The following is a 27,260-nucleotide window of genomic DNA, read 5'->3' on the forward strand; positions in this document are numbered from 1 at the left end:
ATGTGTATGGGTTTCAAAGTTGCCAATGTGTCCATTTGTTGTTGGGGGGGTCACATTGCTGGGCATGGCGGTCCGTACTGCCAATGGTTGTTGGACATTCACTGTCCACCAAGCTGATTTGTGCATCATTATTTGGTGGGCGGAGGATTTGTCTGCATGGTGGCGGCGGGGTGGGATTTACTGCCTTTCCGCCGTCATTGGCCCTGGCGGTGGATGAAGGTTACAGGATTTTGGAGGTTTGTCTTTTTGTCATTATTCGGCGGTGTGCAGTTCACCGCCACTGGCGGTCATTTGTTCACCGTCAGCACGGCGGTCGGCGGTGATTACCGCCAAGTTCAAATGAGGGCCCTAGAATTCTTTCTGACACTGCAGACACTCCTGGATAGGGAGGATGCCAATCACATCAAATTATGTGGAGACTTTAATTTACTTCAAGACCTTCGGCTTGACACTATGGCCCCCGCCCTACTGGCAAACTCTGCTCACTGCAAGTACTGCAAGACCCATGTAACACCTACACTCTGCGGAACCCCTGGCACATCCACCAATCCACAGCAATGGCATACACATTTTACTCCAACCCCCATATTGCATGGTCGCTCATTGATTACTGGTTCAAATCGGCATCAGTGCTGCCATGGCCTGACTCTACTATGCACCTCCCATGTACATTATCTGATCACTCCCCGGTTAAACTCTCTTTACACATTCCGTGTTCAGGGCCCCCGGGGCGCCCCTGTCACTTTCCCTGCCATGGTGCTACATGATGAGGTGGTCATATATCAGAGGAATTTGTATTGCCATACACACCCTTAAAGACATTTATTGGAGCATTGCACGGGTTGAGGCTGCACTAACCAAACTAGACCAAGAAGACGTGTCATTAGAGGCTGGGCCATACCTTCACGAGTGCACCTCACTCATGGAGGAGTTTTGTGAGCTTGCAGAGTGTGAGGTGCATTGCCTCGGCAAACATGCTAGGGCAATGTCACTATACAGAGGGTTGCAGACCGGGCCACACTGTGGCTCTCCTGCTCTGTCCATCTCGTTCTGCCTCATACATATCTGAACTACAAAAGTCCGACAGGGCTATTGCCTGTACCGTTGCAGAGATACAGACGGCGCTCCATCAGAATTATATGCATCTCTATTCCTTGCAAATGACTAGCTGCTCCCCCGCACTGACGTAGTATCTCGAGGAAATTGCTATGGTTTGGCTCAGGCGGGCACAGCAGCAGTTTCTCTGTGAGCCCTTCACTAGCGACAAGATGATACCAGCTATTTTTAGATGGCTCCAAACTGTCAGGTTCTGATGGTAGGGCCAGGATCTTTTACAATACATACAAGCATATACTAGCACCTCCACCTCCTAGACATGAAACACATACACAGCAGATTGCAATTCTGAACTGGCCTGCTGTTAACCTCTCTCTATGCAGATGATATTCTACTGTTTCTAAGGCACCCAGTTGAAAACTTGTCACCGGTCCTGCGGGAGATAATCTGTTTTGGCAATTTCTCCAGGCTGCATATAAACTGGTCTAAACCAGAATTGTTTCCCTTTACAGAGATGATGACTGTTGTATGTTGTAAGTTCCCCCTTGCCTGGCAGGGAGACCAAGTTAAATATCTAGGCATATATGTTCATGGTTGAATCAATTTACAGGTGAGAGAGTGATATTGAATTTGACAAGATATTTTACCCCCAGTAGGTGCATGCATACCCAGTTAGTCTTTGCTGATGACACACCTAGGGATTTCCTCAAAACATAGTTTGTTCACACATTTGTAAATTTCATTATAAATGTAAAAAAACGAATAGCACTTGCACTTTGGTGCATAGTGGCAGTACATTTTTATTAGTGGGAACATTTTATTTTATTCAAAAGGGCACTGGTCTGGCCCAGTCCTCAGCATATCTTTAAATTGATCATGTTTGCAGCCTAACATTTGAGCTTTAAGCTTGCTTACTGAACTCATTCCACACATCTCAAAAGCATCCTGAATCATATTAACTATGTTATGTCCATGTTAAGATTGAGCAGACCACACAAGTGTTTTAGTTCAGAGACTAAACTAATTATCTACTGTTAGAGGCTGGGTATTGGTAGGGGTAAGTACACACCTACCACTAGCAATCCATCCCCAACACAGGATTGTGCCCAGTCAAGTTCCCACAAAGTAAACCCTGGCTCAATCCCTAGTAGTTTGGCAATGAGCAGGCAAGCTTCAATCAATCAGTGTTCTTGTATAGCATGGCTAATCACCCGTTTGGGTCTCAAGGCACTCGCTTAACTCAGGAGACAGGTATGTAGCATTTAAATACACCAATACACTAAATAAGTAAGACACAATACACCAATTTATAAAAGTAGTAAATATTATTATCTTTAAAATGACACCAAAATGACACACATTCCATATAGGGAACCAGAAATATGAATGCTTTAATTATTAAAAGTAAATAGCACTTAGATTCCAATAGCACTTGGAGGGAAGGTTGCATTGGAATGGGACACAGTCAAGAGTTCCAGCCGCCTGCAATGTAATACTTTACACCTACTTCCAGAAGTGTTTCTTGATGCAGGAAAGTGATCCACAATTCCAATCCAAAGTTCCAGAAACTCTAAGTTGCTCTTTGGGATGTTGGGACTACAACTCCCACAATGCACCTGGCCAAATCCTTGCAAGTCCACTGGACGTGCTCCTGGCTAGGGACCTATGTGAATGCTTGATGCAGGAAAGTGATCCACAACCCCAATCCAAGGTTCCAGAATCTCTGAGTTGTTCCTTGGGATGTTGGGACTACAATTCCCACAATGCACCTGACCAAACCCTTGCAAGTCCACTGGACACACTCCAGGCTGGTGATTTTTGTGGAGGTTGGTGCAGGGAAGCTCTTTTAACCTGTTGCTTCAGGGAGTCCACTCCTGAGTCCTTTTTGAAGCAAGGCAAAGTCCTTTGGGCTGTGATTCCAGTGTACAACAGGCAGTCCTTAAGTGTGCAGGCCTCTGGGTTGCAAACAAGGGTTTCAGCAGGAGAGTCCTTCTTCTTGTGGTTTGAGGCAGTAGGTCTGAATTCCAATGAATCTTGGGGGACTGTGAATGGGCACCACCCAGAGGTACGACAACTTCCTCAAAAGTGTGGCATCTTCTTGTTCCACATAACACTGCATTTTAACATTACAAGATGGTGGATGTCTCTCCAGAGGAGCAAGACCTGGCTAAACCAACCCCCAGGTGTAGCTCATTCCCATTAACTCCTCCTCTGGACATCTGTAAATTCCTTTCTTAAGCCTACCAGCTATCTGTGGATACAGGGGTGAGAGGGCAGGCCTGGTTACATTACTTTCTGACTGGTAGCCTTTTGAAGCCTTAGTTTGCTTCACCCAGCCCCCTTCCTTGCCTGGTTCACTATCTGCCTACCACTCCCAATCAGATAACCTCTGCTCAGAGTAGGCCACTTATCACCTAAGCTGGCTAATTTTGCAGGGCTTACCAATCAGGAGAGACCTCTAGCAGGCTGGAATTTTGCTTATAAAAAAGAAAGTCTTATAACTTATTTTCTGTGCAAGTTATGATAAATTCAACAATGACAAATTGTTACATTTATCATTACCAATTATTTGTGTCCACTGATAACATTTTTTATGTTTTTCCTAGTCGAACTTAGGTTCATGTAACATATTTCCATTATGGCCTATGGAGCTGCCTGTCTACAATGGGGGGAAATGAAAAGGTGCAGTTTTCCCTCACCAGGGCATATAAAACATATTTTATAATGCCCCTGCTTATAGTTACATGGGATCCCACCCCTGGGGCACCTAGGGGAGACCTTGGGGGTGACATATGTAAAAATAAGGTAGATTAATACTTTAGAAGTAACTTTTATTTCAAAGTCAAATTTGCATACATTTTACTTTTTAAAAACAGCCTGCAAAGCAGGGCTGCCTTTAAAAAGGACAGCAGGCACACAGCAGTGCACATTCCAGTGCAGAAAATCTACTTGGCTTCTAAACTTCCAGGCCCTATTATACACGAGAGACATAAAGGTAGTTTGAATCCCCCTTACCATAGGGACTTACAGGGTCTGTCATTGCCAATTGGAATTATAACATTATCATTTGACCATATACCTTTTATTCAGAGCACTGGCTCTGGGCCTGTTAAGCAAAGCCAAGGGCACAGTCAGGGTCAGTTACAATCAGTATCAATCAAAAATATTGAGGTGAACATGCTAAAATGGTGACTTTCTCACACCTACCCATACTGTCCTGTTACAAAACAATGGTGTGCCCTATTTAACATCAAAGGTCTCCAAAAGCTAAGTGCCATGAGCCGGCCTTCATCCAAGGAGCCAGCCCTGGGAGCCCTTTTACACCCCACTAAAATGTTTCTTGATAGAAAAAATCCTTTCCGAGTTTCCCACTCCAATTTCTCAATAGCAATAGAAGCTTTCAAACATATAATTTATCTAGGCTTTTACTTCTTTGCAGTTAATTTCGACCTGTATGATCCCTGTGATGTGAGCGCATCGGACATTATTTATCAGGTCCATAGTGATAAGGAGTTCTCAAAGGAACAAGATTAATATTTTTTCCAAAAGTACCGGGTGAAATGAAACTAGAACAAAGGTTGAGCATTAAAAAGTCTATGCTTGTCTCTAGCTAAGACAGAATACCTTCCTTGGGGAAGCGCTGTGTGACCTTAGGAGGAGGGGCAGGAGCCCTTGAAAACCTGTTCGCGCTCCCGCCGTCGCGGGAAGCGCTGTGTGACCTTAGGAGGAGGGGCAGGAGCCCTTGAAAACTTGTTCGCGCTCCGGCCGTCGCGGGAAGCGCTGTGTGACCTTAGGAGGAGGGGCAGGAGCCCTTGAAAACTTGTTCGCGCTCCCGCCGTCGCGGGAAGCGCTGTGTGACCTTAGGAGGAGGGGCAGGAGCCCTTGAAAACCTGTTCGCGCTCCCGCCGTCGCGGGAAGCGCTGTGTGACCTTAGGAGGAGGGGCAGGAGCCCTTGAAAACTTGTTCGCGCTCCCGCCGTCGCGGGAAGCGCTGTGTGACCTTAGGAGGAGGGGCAGGAGCCCTTGAAAACCTGTTCGCGCTCCCGCCGTCGCGGGACGCGCGCGGGCGGCGTCCGGGCGAAGCCCGGGCCAAGGGCGGGCCCGTCCTGCGCCCGTCAGCGGCTGACAGAGGCTGGGCTGGGCCACCCCCCTAACATCTATCTCCCAAGAAGGCCATATTGTACGCAGTCCCTTTGTTATTTCCTACTCTGTCTCCCCAGTCAGCTGCTCCATTTAATCTGACACCTTATCATTTAACCTTGCACCTACACTAACACCTGATGGGCAAAAGGAAAGCAACAGAGGCAGGGGCCGGGGCAGTACTAAAAGCCAAGCGAAAAAGGCATAAGCATGCTGCTAGCAACTGCGTTATGGATAGAATCGACTCTCTCCTGGGCGAATGCAACGGAATACTAACTAGCCCCCAGGGAAACATTTCTATTGCAACTGGGGAGGGGCCCACTTCAACTAGCAGGAAGGAAGGTTCCATGAAAATCGCTGAGATTTTCGTGAAACGTGGGCAACAAGTTACTGACACTACAGGGGCGGGTGAAAGTAGGAACGTTATCACCCATGCGGCCCCCTCCCTAGCAGAAGACCTACCACTTGCCACCAACGATTCCATCCAGCTCAGTAACCGCTTCAATCCCCTAACCAACCTCCCTGAATCACGCGACGACATCAACCCAGACACCCTGGCAGATGGGCCAGCAGCAACCAACACGCACTCTCCTCATGTAACCCCACAGCATATCGAATACATACAAGCTCTAAGGAAGGAAGTCACAGAACTCAAGCATATGGTTAACTCATTACTTGCAATAGTAAAACAGCTAACCCACGCAAATAACACGACCACCAGTAACCTTGCCCAAAATCCAATCCTATTAGGCATCACAACAATCTCGCCCAACTCCTCGGCTTCTAGCCACGCTGGCCCTCACCCTACCAAAGAAAAGACCATGAACTCCCACCAGTCTCCCCTCTTCCACAATTTAGGCATAGGAAATTCACTAGACATCTATCATAATACCCTCAAACCCACGAGCAACACCGCCTCAAAATACTCTACGCAACCTGCCACTGACCAGTCCCATTTAGGTAATATAGTTCTAATGGTTAACGTTCCCAAGTTAACCGCATTGTCGCGCAAGGAAGGGGTAGATTCTATCAAAAACAAGGCAATCCACTGGATTCGCCATGTTAGAGGCTGCCGATCCATAATACGCGAGGACCTAATTACCGTAGTACGACGGCCAGACCCGGGAACTCACTTTGATATCCTAAAACTGACACTCAAGAACAGGACCATGGCAAACAATCTGGTGGCCCTAGACGCAAGAACAAGCCCACCTGCACACTCACGCATCCAGTTTAAACAGCCCAGGTCACCCACGCTCCACGATGAACGCCCGAGTTACCACCCGGCAGAAAACCTATCCCCTCTTGGTAAACATGATTGACTCACAGCCCCACCTAAAATCTATGCAGGCAAACCTTGCAACCTTCCAACATCCATCACCCCCAGATCCTCCTTTTACCCCACCACTGTCTGTCCATGTATTCACCCCCCTACCCATGACACCGCGACCATTTCCGGCTCACCGAGCAATCATGACAACGATGCTCCACCCATCTTGCAGGCACATTGCCCACCAAACCTAGAGCTGCTATCTAGGCCCGCAAGCATCTCCTTGATCAGGACCAGGCCTGTTCCAACAGAGGAACATCACCAACCACCACAAGCCTCACGGGCAAACATTGGCATCAACCCATCCCTGCTCCCCCAGCCACATCTGCCAAACCAACCCCTGACAGCCAACTTCAAAAACCCCGGGCATTTAGGCAGGACAACTCAGTCACAATCTGGGGTACGACTTGTCTCATGGAACGTGGCAGGTCTGAAATCTATTCTTCCCCTTCCATCCTTCTCCTCATTTATTGACGAACATGACATATGTCTCCTACAGGAAACATGGTCACTCGACCCACTCTTCCGAACAGGCTACTCAAATTTCCACATCCCCGCTGTGGCCAGCACGAGAGGCAGGCCCTCAGGGGGTCTGACCATCTGGATCAAAACATCGCTTAGCTGCCATATATCACAGCTACCTACCGCCTCTCCCGACCTGTTAGGCCTTCGTCTATCCTTTGGGCCTGACTCTGTGGTGAACATCTTTAATATCTACGCTCAAGGGGTCAGGGGGGGGTCAAGTCTCCAAAACCCTCTGCGCCCTCGTAGCCCTCTTACAAAATTATCCCCGCCATCATAAAACCATTGTGGCTGGAGACTTCAACGTCACATTCGAAACCCTTGACTGGGACGATCTTAGGTCCACCCGCGAGGAAGATCAAGTCTGGTCTATCCCCGCCCTGTCCATTCCACCCATCAAAAGGTGGACGTCGGTTGCGATTCAGGTAAAATCATTGACCATGGAGTTTGGACTCAGGGCGCTAAATGGCAGAACTAATTCAGACACCAACGGTAGTCACACATACAACAAAACGAACCACACCAGCAGAATCGATTATTGCCTATTCGATATAAGATTATGGCCTCTAGTCATCGATATGACAATCATCGAACGGACCGAAAGTGATCACAACCCTCTCTCTGTCCACACATTAGCCCTAGGTAACCTCCCAGCCACGTCTAACCCCGCAGCAGTAGCACCCGAGGGTATTAACCTGGCCAACAACAAAAGACACCTAAAATGGGACAATATTGTGGCCCGGCCCGCACTCATCAATGCTGCCAACAACACCCTAAAATCCACACTAAGGGACCTAGAGACAGGTTCTGCAACACCCCACCAGGATATTAGCTCAATCCACACCTCCTGCTTTAGGGATATCGCAACCCACTTCTCAGCACCCCCAGCCCACGACGACAAACGACCCAAAGCCAGGCACCGCTGGTTCAACAAAACGTGCCGGTCCCTAAACAAGCGCCTAGTTCAAGCCATTAAATCCAAGGACCCCATCGCCATCCGCGTAGCTAGGAAGTCCTATAAATCTGCAATATGCATAGCCAAGCGTGATCAAGATAGCAAATGGTGGACATCACTCAGCGACGCTGTGCGCGAGAGAAATTATAGTCTGTTCTGGTCCCTGGCAGCGCGAGGCCCAGAAACCAGTGGTTTGGACATCACAACCAATATTGCCCCAAGAGACTGGATAGCCCACTTTAGTAGTCTGTACTCCCCTGATCATGATAGCCCCACCTCTGTTTGTACGGGCCCCCTCCTACTTCACTCATTAGCACCAACCACCGCAGCACCCCTGTTGTTCTCCCAAAGTGATATAACTTATTCTCTAAGCACTCTAAAACGTGGCAGGGCCCCTGGTTCAGACTGCGTCCCTGCAGACCTATTCTCAACAGATCTAGCATCCTGGTCAAGATATCTCACCATTCTAGCTAACGCAATAGCATCTGGGGCGCCAATTCCCGACTCTTGGAAAGCGGCCATTGTTATTCCAATCTTTAAAAAGGGCGACAGATCTCTTCCCTGTAACTATAGACCCATTAGTCTAATTGACTGTGTCCAAAAAGTCTTCTGCCACTGCCTCCTAGGGAAGATAGAAGAATGGATAATTGACCACGATATCCTTAGCCCCCTCCAAGCCGGTTTCCGAAAGAAGATTTCCACCACTGATCAAGCCCTCAGATTCCTATTATTATATTGGAAAACAGTGTTCATCGGTAAAGGCAGCCTTTATGTAGCTTTCGTGGACCTCAAATCTGCTTTTGACCTAGTACCTCGCAACAAACTGTGGGTCACTCTCTCTCGGATGGGAATCCCGGAACACATCCTTGCCATTTTGATACGACTCCACGAGGACAACTACGCACAAGTCAGGTGGGGCAACAAGGGCCAACTTACCGATAGAATCCACGTCTCTAGGGGTGTGCGGCAAGGTTGCGTACTTGCCCCGACCCTCTTTTCCCTGTACATCAACGAAATTGTCCCCTCCCTCCTCAGACTGCAGGCTGACGCACCTTCACTTGGCACACAAAAAATCCCAGTCTTACTCTTTGCCGATGACACTCTTCTGATATCTAAGACCCCTAGTGGTCTAAGGAAACTCCTTGCGTGCTTCGAGCATTTCTGTTCATCCCAGGGTCTCGAAATCAACGCAACGAAAACCAAACTAATGACCCTTAATCCCCACAGATCTTTCAAAGGGAAATTTACTTTAGAGGGCTCCTCACTCGAGAAGGTGGGCATTTTCCGCTACCTGGGCATAACACTCACTGACAACATGTCCTGGAAGCCACACATAGGAAAACAAGCCCTTAAATTAAGACAAACAACTGGGGCTCTACTAAAAAATTTCCACCTCTCACACACAAAACCAATTCGCCCAGTATTACAGTTATACGAAGCCCAGGCAGTTTCCTCAGCGCTCTACGGGGCTGAACTTTGGGGTTATAGCAAAACCCAAGACCTAACCACCGCTGAAAACAACTTCTTAAGAAACCTTGTGTCCCTTCCGCTAAGCACCCCACTGTTCCCTCTTTTCAAGGACCTCGGCATCAAACGCATTGGTCACAAAGCCCGCCTGCGACCTCTGCTGTACTGGCGACGCCTCTGGACCACTCCGGAACTTGTCATCTTCACCGAAGCTCTACAGGTCATCCTAAAAGCCGACCACCTGCACAGAATCCCTTGGCTACGATCCATCAAGGATTTACTTCACTCTATCGGGCTCGATGATCTCTGGAACTCACCAGCCACGTCAGTCTTTCCCTCGAAAAGCGAACTAAAGAAACTTTACTGGCAAAGGGCCAACAACGAAGACACTCGGGCTGCACTCCACACTACATTATCTTGTGACTTTGCCAACCTAAAAGAGTCATGCAAGTACGAAACTTTTTGGGACCTAATCACGGCCCCAAGGGAAAGGAAACTGTACTTCCAGCTCCGCATTGGAACACTCCCATTAAGACTTTTCACCAGCAGCTGGTCACACAACGAATCCACCGCATGCCCTGCTTGCAAAGCCCCCGTCGAGAATCTCCCTCACCTCCTTTTTGCATGCCCAGCGTATACTGCCCCCCGTAGGAAATGGCTGGCCCCGGCATGCAGACTACTGGGAGCACGCTGCTCTGCGCTAGCTCTGCGAATCCTTAGATCAGACACCAGGCCAACGCTAGTGATCGCTATCGCCAAATTCCTCGGAGCTAGTTGGCTTATCAGAGGGAAAACTCTCCTGGACAAAGACTCCAAATAAGACTGTCCCAACATCCTGCACGGTGCATTTCACATCATTTCATTTTATCTAATTTCGTTCCATCTTATTCTATCTCATTTTTATTCCATTTTAATTTTTATTTATATTTTACTCCCTTTGATCACCATAATTACCTGCAATTTTATTTTATCATGTGCATTTATTTGTATTTATTACTGCTCGCGCTTTTTTGGCTCTTGTAGCCGCAATAAAGCTTCTTTGAATTGGCTTACCAAGGTACGGTCCTTATTAGGAGGTCGACAACCTAGTTTTTGTATTTAAAAGCACAAGGAAGGGGGGGGCGGAGAAACGAGGGAAGGGACTGAGGAGGGCCAGGGAAAAAGGAGCACAGAGAACAGAATTAGAAGAGTGAACCCTTGGACAGAGCACTAAGAGAGAGAGCTTGTCACGAGCACCCAGAACCTCTCATCCCTCACTACCGGGCCTATCTTTCTACACCTCCACCTGTATATCAAGAGTTCCCTCCCTTCCTGCATGCCAAACCACTAAAACCCACACAAAAACCCCACAACCGACTTACCTTCGTTTTGCTCCTGTGTTCTTTTTCCAGTACCAACGGGGAGACCGCATGATCTGACGCCCTCCAGACCTAAAAGAAGACAAAGAACAGAGACGTTTAAAGACCAGGAAGAGTCAACCGGAATTGTTGTTACCACAGTACCTTTACATTACCTTTAGCTTCACCTTCCTAAATCTATAATACATTTTTACCCTCTACATACGGCTCAGAGTCCTCTGTACCGCTGATAGCCTACCACAGAGGATTACCAGTGAATGGTCACCAGGACATTTTGCCATCAAGGTTTATAATAGTAACTGGATTTTAGAAGAAAGGAATATGATGTCTTCCGAGAGCTAGCACTGAACATTTTGCGCTCGGGTGACTTACTGAAGTCTTTATTGTTACAGACTAAAACAGGTGCTCAGCTATTTAGTTTTTTTTTTTTATTAAAAAAAATCACACCCAGGCAATGATGCCTTTCAATTTCTGCATAGCTATTTTTATTGTGTGTCATGGCCGTGGTGAAAGCACATACATGTTTTTTTTAAGAACTCCTGTTGGCAGTGATGAGGTATCCCAAGGACCTTGGTAAGCCACGACCCTCCAGGGTCATGGTGGGAAGTGCACGCCTCCGAGTCTCGGCTTCCTTTTGGATCTTCTCCGAGGGGTTTTGGAATCCGCTCCGGTCCGTTCTCCTCCTTATCGGCGCGCGGCGTCTCTGTCTGCTCAGTCTTCCGCGTCCCTGGTGAAAACTCCTCCTCTCCTTCTCCACAGTCCGTCCTTTCTTTTGATCGGGAAACCCGGAAATCCGGGTCTGAAGCGTCTGTAGGCGTTCCCATGTCACCATGGGAACGCGTGAGTTCTCCGAGTGAGACGCGCGAAAGGCGCCAGCCCGAGGAGCTGCAAGACGCGGTCGAGGAGACCCGTCTACACTCCCCATCCCATGATCGGGACTGGTAGAGGACCGAAGAGTCGGGAAACCGGGCTAGATAATCGGCAGGGCCCTGCAGAGAACCCGGAATGTGGCGGACCTGAAAAGTAAAAGGTTGGAGCTCTAGAAACCAACGCAGTACTCTAGAATTGGAGTCCTTATGGGAGGCCAACCAAGTGAGAGTGGCATGGTCGGTCTAGAGGACGAAAGGTCTGCCCAAGAGGTAATATTGTAAATTCTCCACGGCCTACTTAATGGCCAGACACTCGATTTCAATAGTGGGGTAGGGACACTCTCTGGAAAGTAGTTTCCGGCTGATGAAGACAATGTGATGTTCGTGCCCCTCACTGTCGGGTTGAGTGAGGACAGCACCCAGTTGGAAGCGTCGGTATATAAGTGGAAAGACATGGAAAAATCCGGACACTTTAGTACTGGCTCGGTTGTGAGGGATCGTTTTAGTCGTTCGAAGCTGTGGAGCTGAGAGTCGGTAAACAAGGGTAATTTGGTGGGGTATTGTTTTTTTAGGAGGTCCGTGAGAGGGGTGGCAATCGTGGAATACTGGGGAATGAACCTACGATAGTATCCCACCAAACCTAAAAAGGAGCGCAGTTCTTTCTTGGTCTTGGGCACCGGTACCTGCAATATGGCCTCAATCTTATTTTTCTGTGGCTGTAGAATCCCGTTACCTATCAGGTAACCGAGATAGGATATTTGTGTGTTTCTTATAGCGCACTTTTTTGATTGGCCGTAAGGCCGGCCTCAGCCAAGGCATGGAACACTTCCTTGAGATGATGTAGATGATCAGCCCAAGTGTTGCTAAAAATTACAATGTCGTCCAAGTAAGCCGCTGCAAACTCTTGGAACGGTTTTAAAAGTCGATCCATTAAACGTTGAAATGTAGCTGGAGCCCCGTGGAGACCAAAGGGAAGGACAGTAAAATGATAAAGCTGTTTTCTCTTTGTCGCTAGGGGAGAGGGGGATTTGCCAGTACCCTTTCGTTAGGTCCAGGGTGGACAAATATCGGGCCCTCCCTAATTTCTCTAGTACATCATCTACACGTGGAATAGGATATGTGTCAAAGAGAGATATGTCATTTAACCTACGGAAGTCGATGCAAAACCGAACAGACCCATCTGGTTTTGGAACGAGAACCACCGGGGAGCACCATGGGCTCATAGATGGTCCGATAACCTTTAGGGCTAGCATTTTCTTTATTTCTTCTTCAATGAGATGTTTTCGTGCTTCGGGGATTCGGTAGGGCCGTAGGCGAATAGTTTGGCCCTCCAGTGTTCTAATACTGTGGTGGATTAATGTAGTTATACCTGGTGTCTCAGAAAAGAAATGCGAGTGATTTTGTAACAGGGAAGATAGTTGGGAATTTTCGGCTTCGGTAAGAGAACTATTTATACATGGACCTTCCCACTGTTCTTTGCTCATGGTGGGATAGAGGTCCATACCTAAAGCAGTGGTTGGTGTTATGAGAAACCCGGTAGCAGAGGTGTTGGGGACGTCTTCTGGTGTTTCCCATTTTTTTTGTAAATTGATATGGTATATTTGGGTCCTCTTTGGGTGCTGATTTAATTCGATGAGGTAGGTGACGGGGGAAACTGATTTTATCACTCTGTAGGGCCCTTGCCATTTAGCTAACAGTTTATTTTCAGAGGTTGGTCGCATTATTAGGACTTGGTCATTAGGGTGGAAAGATCGTAGTTTGGTCCCTTGGTCATAATACGTCTTTTGATTTGTCTGAGCCTTCTCTAGATTTATTCGTACATCTTCCCATATGGTTTGTAAATCTGATTTTAGTTTATGGACATACTCTAGTAAGGGTTTTTCTTCGTCTCCTTCTTCTTCCCACATTTCTGCGGCCATATCAAGTAGATTACGTGGTTGTCTCCCAAACACTAATTTGAAAGGACTATGAGGATCATTCTGACCCTGGCGGGCGGCGGACGCCACCCGCCTGTCGGGAACCGCCAAATGGCCTCTCCGCGGTCAGAAGACCGCGGAGGCCATTCTGACTTTCCCGCTGGGCCGGCGGGCGCCCGCCAAAGGAGCACCCGCCGGCCCAGCGGGAAAGGCCCTGCAACACAGAAGCCGGCTCCGAATGGAGCCGGCGGTGTTGCAGGGGTGCGACGGGTGCAGTTGCACCCGTCGCGATTTTCACTGTCTGCTGTGCAGACAGTGAAAATCATGCTGGTGCCCTGTTAGGGGGCCCCACGACACCCGTTCCCGCCATCCTGTTTCTGGCGGTGAAAACCGCCAGAAACAGGCTGGCGGGAAGGGAGTCGGAATCCCCATGCAGCGCTGCTTGCAGCGCCGCCATGGAGGATTCTCCCAGCCGGGGCTAATCCGGCAGGAAACCGGCGGACCCGGCTGGGCGACCGCGGCATGAAGCACCGCCAGCCTGTTGGCGGTGCTTCCGTGGACAGCCACCCTGGCGGTCATAGACCGCCAGGGTTGGAATGAGGCCCTATGTCCCGTGGAGGATTGTTTATGAGTCCGGATGGCATAGAGGACCAGAGGCAGTTTCTGATCCCAGTCCTCAGCAGGGTTTTGATGGTGCGGTTATAGCGTTCCACTAAACCGTCCGTTTGGGGGTGGCATACAGAGGTTTTTATCTGAGTGATCCCTAGTATTTTACAGATCTGCTTCATAAGGGCTGCCATAAAAGGAGTGCCTTGGTCAGTTAGGATTTCTTGGGGAAACCCTACTCTAGAGAAGAAGGTTATCATGGCTTGGGCTACCGATTTCGTGGTCATACTAGATAAGGGAATTGCTTCTGGATATCTGGTAGCGTAGTCTACCAAGAATAGTATATAGGTGTGGCCCTTGGATGATGGTATGAGGGGTCCGACCAGATCCATACCCACACGACAAAAAGGAATCTCAATAATGGGTAGGGGTTGTAAAGGGGCTTTCCTCGGGGTTCCTGATTCTGTTAATTGACACCTAGGACACTGTGAGCAGTATTTTCTGATTTGAGCATAAACCCCTGGCCAATAGAACTGCCTTAATAGATACTCCTCAGTCTTTTCTCGACCGTAATGCCCCCGGCTGGTTATGGGCTAAGAATAGGACCTGATTCCGATAGGGTTCAGGTACCACCAATTGTTTCTTCTCTCCGTTTGTGGACGTAGTAATTCTATACAGAAGATTCTTATGAATTAAAAAATAAGGACCCACCTCCTTTGTGGACTCCGTTTTGGCATTTTTCCATGCGTGACAGAGAGTAGGGTCCTGCCGCTGGCTAGCTCTGAAAGAGATGGTGGTGTTATCGGTACTGGCTACAAGTTTTTCGGGGTTCTGCTCAGACCTTGACTCTTGATACTTTTGTTTTTCTTGTCTTTTCTCTCTCCTGGTTAGTTTTATGCGAACTGGAGGAATCTCAATGTGACTGTTGGAAAATGGTGCTTCCGTCCACCACTCTGGAGATTGCATGGGTACTCTTGTATTATCTAGGAGATCATGGAACCGGATATAATCCGTACCGATGATACATTCTTCTATCAGTCTGTCCATAATCCATACAGGAAGAAAATCGTGATACTCTCCCCACTCTACCTTGACCAGCCTTAGCGTATACTGCTCTTTGTCCCCATGAACGCAACAGATAGTAACCCACTGACTTGGTGTCTGATCCGTCTGGTTTAATAAGTCTCTGCGTATTACTGACTGCCTACAGCCCGTGTCAATTAAGGCTTCTATGGGGGTTCCGTTTATGTTTATGATCTGTTTGAACTTACGGTTCTCTCTACCAGTACATAATACTCTACGCCGGGTGACCCCTATTTCCATAGGTTCAACCCCGCCACTTTTTCTTGGGCACGCTCTCGCAATGTGTCCCCACTCTCTGCAACTAAAACATTGGGGTTGCTGCATGGGATTACCCTCTCCGTGTTTGTGGGTTCCTGGTTCTTCCATTGGGCGTTGGGGAGAATATTTGAGTGGAGCCACGGGCGGTCTTACAATGTTCCTGGGGCCTAAAGTCTTAACATCCACAGATCGGTGATAGGCGCAGGCTAGGTCTAAAGCCAGTTCTGTGTCTATCTTGGGATGTTGTCTTATCCAGTTCCTGGTACTGTTCGGGAGAGACTCTAGGTACTGTTCCAGAATGATTGTTTTATTGACATCTTCCCGGTTTGTTCCTAAGGGTCCCAGCCACTTTAGTCCCAAATCCTTAACCCTGAAATAGAAAGTACGCGGATCTTCACTCTGTCCCCATTTCACCTTTCTGAACTTCATTCTATAGTATTCTGCGTCGTGACCAACCCTTTCTAGGATACTCCTCTTAATATCCTTGTATGGGGTGGTACCTCCGGGATTAGCGGCCTGGTATGCTGTCTGAAGGATTCCCGTTAGGAGGGGTGCAATATACTGTCCCCATCGGTCTTCCGGCCATTGGGCCGAGGAAGCCACACGTTCGAAGTTTGTGAAGAAGGAGTCAGGGTCTTCCCCTTCTTGGAATTTTTGCAAGAAGGAGCTCGGAACATTAGGGAGTACCTTGTTGGCTGCGATGGTGTCAGTTAATTTCTGTAGCGCAGTCTCATGCACCAGCTGGTTATTAGCCATGATAGTGGCTTGGCTTTTTAATGCTGTTTGAAGGGCCTCTCGGTCTTCTTTTGCCTCTCTTTGATGAGCCTCCAACACCAGTTGGAGGTGTCGTTGTCCCTTCGCCAGTTGTTTAATCATATCCTCTAGCGTAGGCTTCTCCCCCATTTTTGTTCACCTCTTTGTACCGCCTCTGATCAAAAATCCCACTTCTGACACCACTGTGGTAGGCTATCGGCGGTACAGAGGACTCTGAGCCGTATGTAGAGGGTGAAAATTTATTATAGATTTAGGAAGGTGAAGCTAAAGGTAATGTAAAGGTACTGTGGTAACAACAATTCCGGTTGACTCTTCCTTGTCTTTAAACGTCTCTGTTCTTTGTCTTCTTTTAGGTCTGGAGGGCGTCAGATCATGCGGTCTCCCCGTTGGTACTGGAAAAAGAACACAGGAGCAAAACAAAGGTAAGTCGGTTGTGGGGTTTTTGTGGGGGTTTTAGTGGTTTGGCATGCAGGAAGGGAGGGAACTCTTGATATAGAGGTGGAGGTGTAGAAAGATAGGCCCGGTAGTGAGGAACGCAGGAGTTCTCCGAGTGAGGCGCGCCAAAGGCTCCAGCCCGAGGAGCTGCAAGACGCGGGCGAGGAGACCCGTCTACATCCTCCTTCCCATACTCTTACCAATATACAATAAAAGTATTCTAGATGTCTACAACACAATGACGCTTACTACATTCAGAATATACAAGTTAATTCATGTAGTTGTTTTTAGTAGCAAAATGACAACACGTTCACTGTAGGAATCAATATTTATTTCACTGCTCTATAATGACCAGAACGATCAAAGGTCTAGTCTATGGCATAATAAATTATACTTTCTGTAGATCAACATTTCTCTTCAAACGAATGTTATTTAGGTGCATGAAATAAATCCTATTGCTAATACTCCATCTATTGAACCCCTCCCCTCCACAGACCATTTTAACTCATGATCTATCAAACATTTTATTTAAATCTTTAGACCTATGTTAACTGATGTAAGACCAAAGCCTCTGGAAACTATACCTGATACAAACGAACACTACATATATCATACCCCTACCATGAGATGACCATAGAGCCATGTTATTCAAAATCACAATATCTAGCAATGGACTGCACTTTTTGGGGTATACATTGTTTGTCTTTGTACTCCTTGTGAGTGTCACCGTAGCTCATACACCCATTTCCCTCATTCATGCACCAGAATAGGTCTAGATTATTTACTATGGGATATGTGGCTGGTGCCAGCTTCCTCTTCCCCTCATTCTACTGTAATAGCCATAAATGCCAAGTTACAACTTCTCAGTGGGCTGTTTTTTGCATTTTGCATTTTGTTCACTCGGGTTCTATATACTGAAGCTGTTGCATCTTTGTGTAGCGGGGTAGAAAGCACCCTATATTCTAGTGGGGATTATTTTGCGTGTGTAGGGAGGGTTTTCCAGTGTGTGTTTCACTTGAAGGTATTTATTAAGCTGGGAATCTTGTAATTTATATTCTTCTTTTATCTGATCAAAGGATTTAAGCCTTTCAGTTCCCCAGATATCTCCCAGTTTGGAATGCCAATCAAATGTCACTCTTGGAAGGCCTCAAGCGTCTTCAGTTCTCTCAGTGGCTGCGACGTCTGCAGTGGGGTTCCTGTTGTGATTCTATCTTCCCATCCCATTCAACGTTTAGCCAACTGACAATTTTTCACTACCATCGTTATGTTCTGTGGCCATGTACTAGATATGTTCCTGCCTATAATGCCTCCAAGAGACCCCTTGTTCGCATTGCCCATCTATCTGCCATTATTCATGGTTCTTGCTGAGTGCTCTATACCGAGCCATTGATCACTAACAGGTATGAAGGCCAATAGTATTTCAGGCTTTTGCAGCGCAAATCTTCCATCACAGACACCTACCTCTTCATGTACTAATACTAATGCTGCAAAACACGGTGCGGGGTTACAATCTATTAAAGTAACGAATTATGTCAGAAGTGGCAAGCAGGCATAGCAGGCAGAAGTATCAGTTCTTTTTGTAGGTTGCATAATCATATGCTTTTGATACATATTTACTAGAATATTGGTGAGGCAGCACAGTACTGAAGGTGCAACTAAGTTGAGACTGTCACAAAAATGCGATTCTAAATTTCCCCAACAGACAGCTTTATTTCCACACTTTTTGTGTTTATCCCTCCGCTGGAGCATAGCTTCCTTACCATCCTTTTGTTTGGAAACTATTTATCCTTTCACTTCACACAGCAAGGAGAAGAAAGATATAAAGGAAGAGAACATGGTGAAGGAGGGCAAAACCTATACCAAGAGTTGAGAGCTGGGGGCCCCGTGTACACAATGAATGAACCTGTACCATGCACAGGCAGTGAATCTAAAGCGGGGAGGGGAACAGAGAATTCACCGTGTGCCTGGCCTGCGCTGCTGAAGGAGCAAGGGGTGGATCATGGAAGGTAATGTCGCTGTGAGGGTAGACTGGAGCAGCTCAGACTCTATTAACTCACCATCTACCAGTGGTGGTTTGAGGGAAGGAGACCTGCCGTGCAGATTAAGGTTTCCCATGTACAGGCACCTGAAGGATGAGCTAGATGTTGAAGATCTAAGTCAGAATGGGAGGCTTGGAAGACAGGCTGTGCTTTAGAGAAGGAGAGCTTGGATAGGCCAGTACTGCAACATTGAGGAGTTTTCAGGATGACATGAGAACAAGAATGCCTTCTTGTTTCTTGGGACTGCTGATGGCTTGCTTAAATCATCAGTGCTACTATTAATCGGTGTGAGGGCCCACATAATGTATTGTGGGTAACTACCACAGAACATGCTGTTGTGGGAAAGTCACTCGGTCTCCTTCCTCTGCTTTCCATTGTATGTAGGTGCCTTCTTTGTCACACACATTGAAGTAAGCCAATGGCTGAAGTGGGCTGACCTAATGTCACATGCAGTAGTGGGTGTAAGAAAAATGTGAACGACACAACAACATACTAATAGGTGAAGATGCTGGCTGAAAACCCACATAAGTATATTATGAATGTAATTTAACACAATAAAAATGTCTTGGCTAGTGCCAGACCTAATAAAAACTAATACTCAACAATGTTGATTAAGAACATAAAAGTTCACTGCAAACCTGAATTAACTCCTTCAGGCACTTCAAGTATAAGAACTGTTCCTCAGTGCAAAGAATAAAGAGGGTCAGCAGAACGAACACCACCCAGGGATACAGGTAAAGCAGGAGTCAGGTCTGGGTCCACCCAGAAATAGCAAGAGAACAGTGGACTGGCACAGCTAAGTACCTCAAGCCCTTGAAGTGGAGCTTCCATAGAAGCACAATGCCAATTGTAATAACTGCTTCTGTAGTGGTACCTTTTATATGGCTGGAAAAGAGTACACAGCTCTTGCTTGGATCACATCACACCTATATACACACACCTAAACCATACAGCATTAAAGTAAAAGTCCCTCGAGGCTTAATAATCTCATCCATGCTTTTCAAAATCTATATCAAACATTACTACACCTGATCAATGGTTTTGACTTCACCTGCTATAGCTACGCAGGTGACACTGTTGACCTACGGATGACATGGAGACAACTAAAATTGAATAACTCCAAAACTGAAATACTCACCTGTGATGACTTGAAAACCTATGATTCTCTCTGTACATGGCTTGACGATCTAGGACAACTGCCAAAAATATCTAAGGAGGTAGGAAACCTTTGAATTTTTATGTACGCCGAGGTGTCAGTGAATTCACAAGTAGCTAAGGTAGCCAAATCAAGCTTTCTCACAATGAAAACAATGCAACACACGTTCCAGCGCCTAGAATTCCTGTACAAGGTTCAAGCTAACATCTCTCTTGTCCAATCAAAACTGGACTGTGCCAATGGTCTGTATCACAGCTCACCTTTGTCAACTATGGGAAAATCAAGGAGAATTAAGAACGCTGCCACTAGGCTTTTCTACATGTAACGCCACAAACACATATCTCCCCTGCCTTGAGGACCCTATCCTGGTTATCAGTTGCTAGAAGATCCACCTTAAAGCTTCTCTGTATCCCACGCAAAGCAATACATGGCAAAGAACAACTCTTCGTCAGTAAGAACTCTGCAAGTACATACAACACTCAAGAATATTTCCTGCCTCAATATTCCTAAATACAAAAAAATGGGTTGAACATCGTTCTCTGTTCAAGCACCCAAAATATGGAAGTCACTATCCACACAGAAGATCCACTGACAACCATCTCAGCTTCTGAAGATTAGGTAAGAGCTGGCTCTTCCCCACATGAGAAATACACTCACAGCACAATAGTGTGCCACAACATTATACTCTGACATGACAAACTATATTTCTTATGGTATAGAAATGAACTTGCTATACATGTGTTGTTGTACATTGAATTATGCTTTCTGTTATAAGCAGTTACATTTATATTTGGGAAAATTTATGTTACATCACAAGATACATGTGTTTATCGGACAATGTAATAATTGCTGCTTCTATGTAAATATAGGTGCATATATATAGAGGAGTTTATGCCTGCTACTAAAACTTTAAAAAAAATGTAATGAAACAAATTGCATACTTCACCACAAGATAAATGTGCACATCAGACCATGTAAATATTGCTGCTTCTATACACCTATAGATATTTATATAGTGGGATGTTTTCCAGCTAATACAATCTTACCAAGTGTCATGTGCATCCTTTTAACTTTTGTCTTCTTTGACTCATCCCACACCTTTCTGAATACTATGAGCCCCTAAACATCCTTATCAAACATTCTCCTTTCTTTTTACCCATGTCACCCTACTAACAGGCAAACACAACTACTATTCACAACCACTACTTATAAAAACAACTTACTACTTCCCCTTTCAAATCTGTTCTCATCATTCTATCCCTACTCTAAACTCTATTAAACACAGGAGAAATCAAGACCACAAACCTAAAACAACTAATGCCACGGGTGTAAATTCCTACACCCCAACGCCAGGACATATTGCTTGGGGTCAATGATAACAAGTTTTGATGTTTATTTTGTCCTTGGGACAAGTAGGCTCAACCCTCTACATCACAAAACCATTGGATGCCAGTATGCAGTAGCACATAATGGATCAAGGAAAGGCATTGTCTGCAGTTAAAGTAATATATGTGCGCACTTGTAAATGCTGTTTTAACTTGTACTTATGGTTGATTAATGCTAATTCTTTATCATGTGGGTGAGCACTCTAAGAAAACGTTGTAAGCTCGGACTGCAGTACATACAATGGTTCCAGTATGACATGAGTACACTCTTTTGCAAAGTTTAACAGTATGAGTCTACGTATAATGAGCCATTTCTTTAATGCACTATTCAGTAAAATGTGTTGATACATGCTAGTTTTCCCAAATAAAATCATAATGGAAAAATCAGTGTAACCAGTTCCAACAAGATTATGGGAAGCATGAAAATAAACAAGCATTAGCAAAGCCCACAGGTCTGACATTGACAAATCCAAAAGGCTGACCAACAATGTGTGTCTTCTTTTGATAAGGTTTTTGTAAACCTTTGCTGTTACGGGCTCTCACAATAATAACAAACATTGGCAAAAAGCATAATATTTTTTTTCTCAAAAAGCACACCTTGCGACAGTAGTTTAGGGCATTGAACGAAAACAACTTTATTTGCAAATATGCTCCTTCTGAAAGAGAGGAATGCCGTCACTCACATTGAAGAAAGACAATAAATAAAGAGAGAGAGATAGAATTTAAATAAAAACAAAAGTTAGCTATTTTTTAAAGAACATCACTAAAGTGCACCCATGGTAGATATCCTTGCATCAGTGCAGATTTACAGGTTTCACAGATTCACAAGAATTTACAGAATTAGACCAGGAAATCAGAGTCCAAGAAAATATTTGTGAACTACATTTTAATACAAGCAAATATGCATGTGTAGATTTGCTCATGCTAAAATCTGTTGAGTGTTCATTTTCCCTCCAACCACTATTTCCCAACCCTGGAAGGAGTTTTACTTTTGCCCTTGTCAGGTGTAGATTTCAAACCTTTTGATATATGGGAAAAGATTAGAGAGGAACTAGTGAAAACCCCGAAAACATGCAAGCTAGTAGTTTTGCACAGAATCAAGAGGACATTTTAACCCTGGAACTATTGCTTACCCATATCGCTAGCCCCTGTATGTAGATCTGCTGAAAGGTTGCAAAATAAGGGAATTGCTAGTATTCAAACACTACATAATCAGAAAGGCTATTATAAGAGCACTAATTAGATTGTGCAATAATTTGTTGCTCTACTACACGTGCCAAAGGGACAAGTGGACCTTTTTACAGAACAAGCAGATTTATGAAGCAACCTGTCCCAAGGACAGGTAGATATTTTATAAAATTCATCACCCCTCTAATGCACAAAGTGAAACATTTTGTTTTATTAATCCACTAACTCACAGCAAAACACTTCAACGTCTCATCAGGGGTAGTAAGCTCTATATAAATGTAATTTACAATTACATTCAGGGAACTACTATTTTCTTTTGCTTTTAGCCATTTTTCTTACTCTGCTCAATTCTCTCCTGTGTGTGTTTCCATGCATATCCACATCTCCCTCCCAGGCTCTCTGGTGTACTTTCCTACCACCAGCTCGTCCAGCCCCTTTGATCTTTTTTAATTTAGTTGCTCCCATTCTGTTGTTCATGGTAACCAATTTTTGATGGCTTTTTGTTGCTCCATCCACTTAGCTTCCCCTGCTCCTCTGTTACTCCCCAGTCTCCTTCACACTCGATTTTTAATGTAATAATCCACTTTCCGGACCTGCATGGCTCCCTTGCCCCTCCCCACGTGGCATCACCTTGTCATTTTTTCTCCTTCTATGCCCCTCTTGTGCTTCATGGTGGTTGCTGCAATTGACTTTGCTAATGCTGGGGGGCTTTTATGATGTGCTGACATTGGCAAAGCCAAGAGTGGTAACTGGCTTTGCTAAAAAACTAAGGCATCAATTTAAAAACAAAAACAATATTTTCTATACTTTCAAGATGGCACTCACACAGTATGTGTACCAACACACACAGTAGTACAGTGAAAACACTACAAAATGGACACCACACCAGTTAAGAAAAATAGCCAATATGTATCTAACTCAAACAAGATCAAAACAACAAAACTCCAACATACACAAGTGAAGTTATGAATTTTTAAAATAATAGAATCTCACTCCAAAGAAAACAAGGGAAAATTGTTGTAACACCAACTACCTGGTTTCCGTAAAAAATAAAGTTGCACGGGCGAGCGTGCATCAGAAATGTCAGTGATGTGTTGATTCCTTACTCGCAAGTGAGGCTGTGTATCGTTCCTTCTCCAGTCTGGTAGGCGATGAGTCATTTTTCTCTCCCTCAAGAGTGCGTTGTGTTGAATTCCGGATGGGGCACCTCAGATTCGTGCAGGTTCACATTGATTTTGATGCCCAGCTATGATGCGTGCAAAATCCGGCCGCATGGTGATGGAAAAACATGCTGCGTGGAGTTTGCGTCATTTTTTGTAGCCGCAAGCGGGTGTTGCGTAGTTTTTCTAGCAGGTGATGTCGATTTCCCAGCTGCGATGCAGGTGGTGTGTCAATTTTTCAGCCATGTTGAAGGTGGTGCGCTGAAATGTTCTCCGCATGACTCCTGTGCGTGGATGTCCACCTTGGTTCTACCAGCTTCACCTTTCAAGGGCCCAGGGACTGGATAGGGCACCACTTGGCAGGGTAGGTGTCTCAGCAGAGAGTCCAAGCGTTGGTATTCTTTGATGACCCGGAGACTTCAAAACAGGAGGAAAGCTCAACTCAAGCCCTTGGAGACACTTCACAAGCAGGAATATACCAGAAAGTCCAGTCTTTTTCCTCTTTCAGGCAGAAGCAGCAACTGTAGGCCAACCCAGCAAAGCACTGTCACAGGCAAAGTGGCAGTACTCCTCCTCAGGCTCTTCAGCTCTTCTCCTTGGCAAAGGTTCCTTTTGAATCCAGAAGTAATCTAAAAATCTGGGGTTTTGGGTCCACTACTTATACCCCTTTTTGCCTTTGAAGTAGGCAAACTTCAAAGGAAAGTCTCTGTTGTTCACAAGATCCTGCGTTGCCCAGGCCTGGTTCCAGACTCACACCAGGGGGTTGGAGACAGCACTGTGTGAGGGCCAGCACAACACTTTCAGGTGTATGCGACCACTCCTCCCTCCACTCTAGCCCAGATGGCCCCTTAGGATATGCAAGCTACACCACAACTCCCTTTGTGTCACTGTCCAGTGGAGAATCACAAACAGTCCAACTGTCACAGAATTGTTCAAGCAAGAAAATGCCCACTTTTCAAAAGAGGCATTTTCAAACTGACAATTTAAAAAACAATTTTACAAAAAGTTGTATTTTTAAATTGTGAGTTCAGAGACACCACACTCCACATCTCAATCTGCTCCCAAAGCGAAACTGCACTTAAAAGTTATTTAAAGGCAGCCCCCATGTTAATGTCTGAGAGAGACAGGCCTTGCACCAGTGAAAACCAAATATGGCAGAATTTCACTGTTAGGACATGTAAAACACATCACTAGCTGTCCTACCTTTAACATACACTGCACCCTCCACAAGGGGCTACCTAGGGTGTAACTTAGGGGGGTCTTACATGTATATAAAGGGAAGGTTTGGGCACACATTGACACTGCAGTGGCAGGTCTGAGCTATGTTTACAAGGCTACTCATGTGCGTGGCACAATCAGTGCTGCAGGCCCACTAATAGTGCTTGATTTACAAGCCCTGGGCACCTCTATTGCACTTTACTGTGGACTTACTAGTAAATCAAATATGCCAATCATGGAAAAGCTACTAACACTTACAATTTATACAGGGAGCACTTTAGCTGGTCAGCAGTGGTAAAGTGCCCAGAGTAACAACCCCAGCAAAAGCAGAGCCCAGCACGTGGCCAAAACATGGGAAGCAGAGGCAAAAAAGACAGGGGAGACCATGCCAGAGATGCCAGGTCTAACAGGAACACAGAAATTCTATCTATATGCAGCCGTCTTTGATTGTCATGTTGCATGACACCCCATGTAGGGCATCTTCTACATAGAGAAAATTATGTTTTTATTTGTTTTCAGTTACTTTTTTGCATAGATTGCTATTGTCTTTGCCTTTGCAGGTGCAGTAGAAAAGCATCTTATCATTCGCTAAATCAAGGCCAACATTTAAGGGCAAAGAGAGACCTATTGGCTCTGCCAGTGCTTGTTTCATTTGTGTATAACTTTTGCATCATCTAGAACATTTGCACTAAAATCAGCAGACACTTGGTCTGTCCAGCAGATTCATCATTTGAAAATATGTATAGATCTGACAAAGGTACAGAAAGTTATTTGACGTAAACAGTTTTTTGCTCTGTTACAGCAAAAATTGTCAATCCTAAACACGTCAAATCTGACAAATCTAAAAAATAAAGCCTTTTCCGTGGTTTTGAGTATAATTTTCAAAATGGTTGGATTACAAAAAGGTGCTGAGAGGTTTGGCTGGGTTAATGTTCATATATTTCGATGTTAATTTGTTACATTTTCACAAATCTGGATCAGAGGAGGAATTGAGGACAAAAAAATAATAAAATACTGGAATGTGAATAGACGAGGGCCCACTTTTTCCATCAAGCATTTCAGATCTCTAGATTTCAGAAATCTGATGGGCTGGCCACACTACAGAGTTTTGCTGTGGTTGCCATTATCAGACCTGCCAACACACACAATTTTGGTCCGCGTCATATGATCACCTAGAGAGGAGCCAAAATCACATGGCGGCAGGCAAGGCAAGTTGGAATCCCCTTCACAAAGTGTTTTTTCAGCTCATCTTTGCAGGCTTTAAGCAGCCAATGTCCATTAAGGGGTGTGATAATCCCCAGGATATCAGTGGCAGCCTCAGTCACCCTTTTTTCTTTCAAGGCAGTGTGGAGGATTTGTGGAGGGCAGAGTGCCTCTTAATGTGAGCTCGACACGAGGCCTCGCCCTGGAAGGCCACACCCATCTTTTCACACTGCAATATTTAGTGTTAGGTTGGCAGGTCAGCCCCACGCACTGCAAAACATCTAGGGCCTCATTTACAAGGCCCTTGTGCTGCCTCTGCATCATTTGTTTTGATGCAGCGACGGCGCTAAAACAACTCCAAATTTACAAAGTGACAGTAGTGGTCTCTATCATCACTTTTCACACGTGGGCAGATCTGGCTGCTTCAGATACTGACAGTGATATGAAAGGTAGACGTTCTTCCTTGAAAATTCATGCAGACCTGACGAAGCCGAATTTACAAGCTTTTTGGAAAATGAAGCATCCTTTGCAAAAATTGCGCTGAATCTCGATATACACAAAAAAGTAACACCTGGTCATGCCAAGCATAAAAATGACGCTTTGGCACAGGTACATAAGGATAACATATATAAATCACCTTGGCAAGCTTTAGGACAACACAGACTTACTCCTGCTTCAGCTTGGAGCACCAAGAAGACAAGGATAACCACCACCACCTCCCTCATCACCACCACATCATCCACAGAGGCAGCACAGGAGTAGGGAGCAAATATATCAGCTGTGGACCTCACTCATTGGCCTCAGGGAGGAAGGGGTAATCACAGATTCCCATTTGAGGAGGGTGTCCACCGTACAGCTGCTCCTTTTCATTGCGCCAAGACTACAGGCAACAGTCAACAATGACACCAACATCCCACCACAGATCAAGATCCTGGCTGTGCTACACATGCTTCGGGCTTCTCAAGTCCCGGTTTCGCGGCCTGGATGTTTCTGGGAGTAGACTGTTATATTCCGCCCCGATTTGTAAAATTATTTTGGTATGTGCCATAATGCACAATATATGTGTGTGCACTAATATTCTGTGGGATGAACAATTGGAGGACCCAAAGGAGGAGAAGGAGGCCGATGCACCATCACATGATG

At 45.7% G+C, this 27,260-nt stretch overlaps 1 protein-coding gene across 6 annotated transcripts in view; it reads right to left on the reverse strand.

The window, feature by feature from the left end:
- The window catches only part of LOC138268245 (zinc finger protein 182-like), a 673,880-nt gene that overhangs the window by 173,015 nt on the left and 473,605 nt on the right, over nt 1-27,260 (reverse strand). For 4 of the 6 annotated variants that reach the window (XM_069217720.1, XM_069217721.1, XM_069217722.1 and 1 more), the window contains exon 7: nt 10,831-10,899. The exons of the other annotated variants lie outside the window; for them this stretch is intronic. In XM_069217720.1, coding sequence (XP_069073821.1) covers nt 10,831-10,899 — 69 coding nt within the window. The remainder of the gene's footprint in view (nt 1-10,830; nt 10,900-27,260) is intronic. 6 annotated transcript variants of the gene reach the window in all.

The sequence above is a fragment of the Pleurodeles waltl genome, chromosome 12 (genome assembly GCF_031143425.1).
Source record: "Pleurodeles waltl isolate 20211129_DDA chromosome 12, aPleWal1.hap1.20221129, whole genome shotgun sequence".
Taxonomy (NCBI): Eukaryota; Metazoa; Chordata; class Amphibia; order Caudata; family Salamandridae; genus Pleurodeles; species Pleurodeles waltl.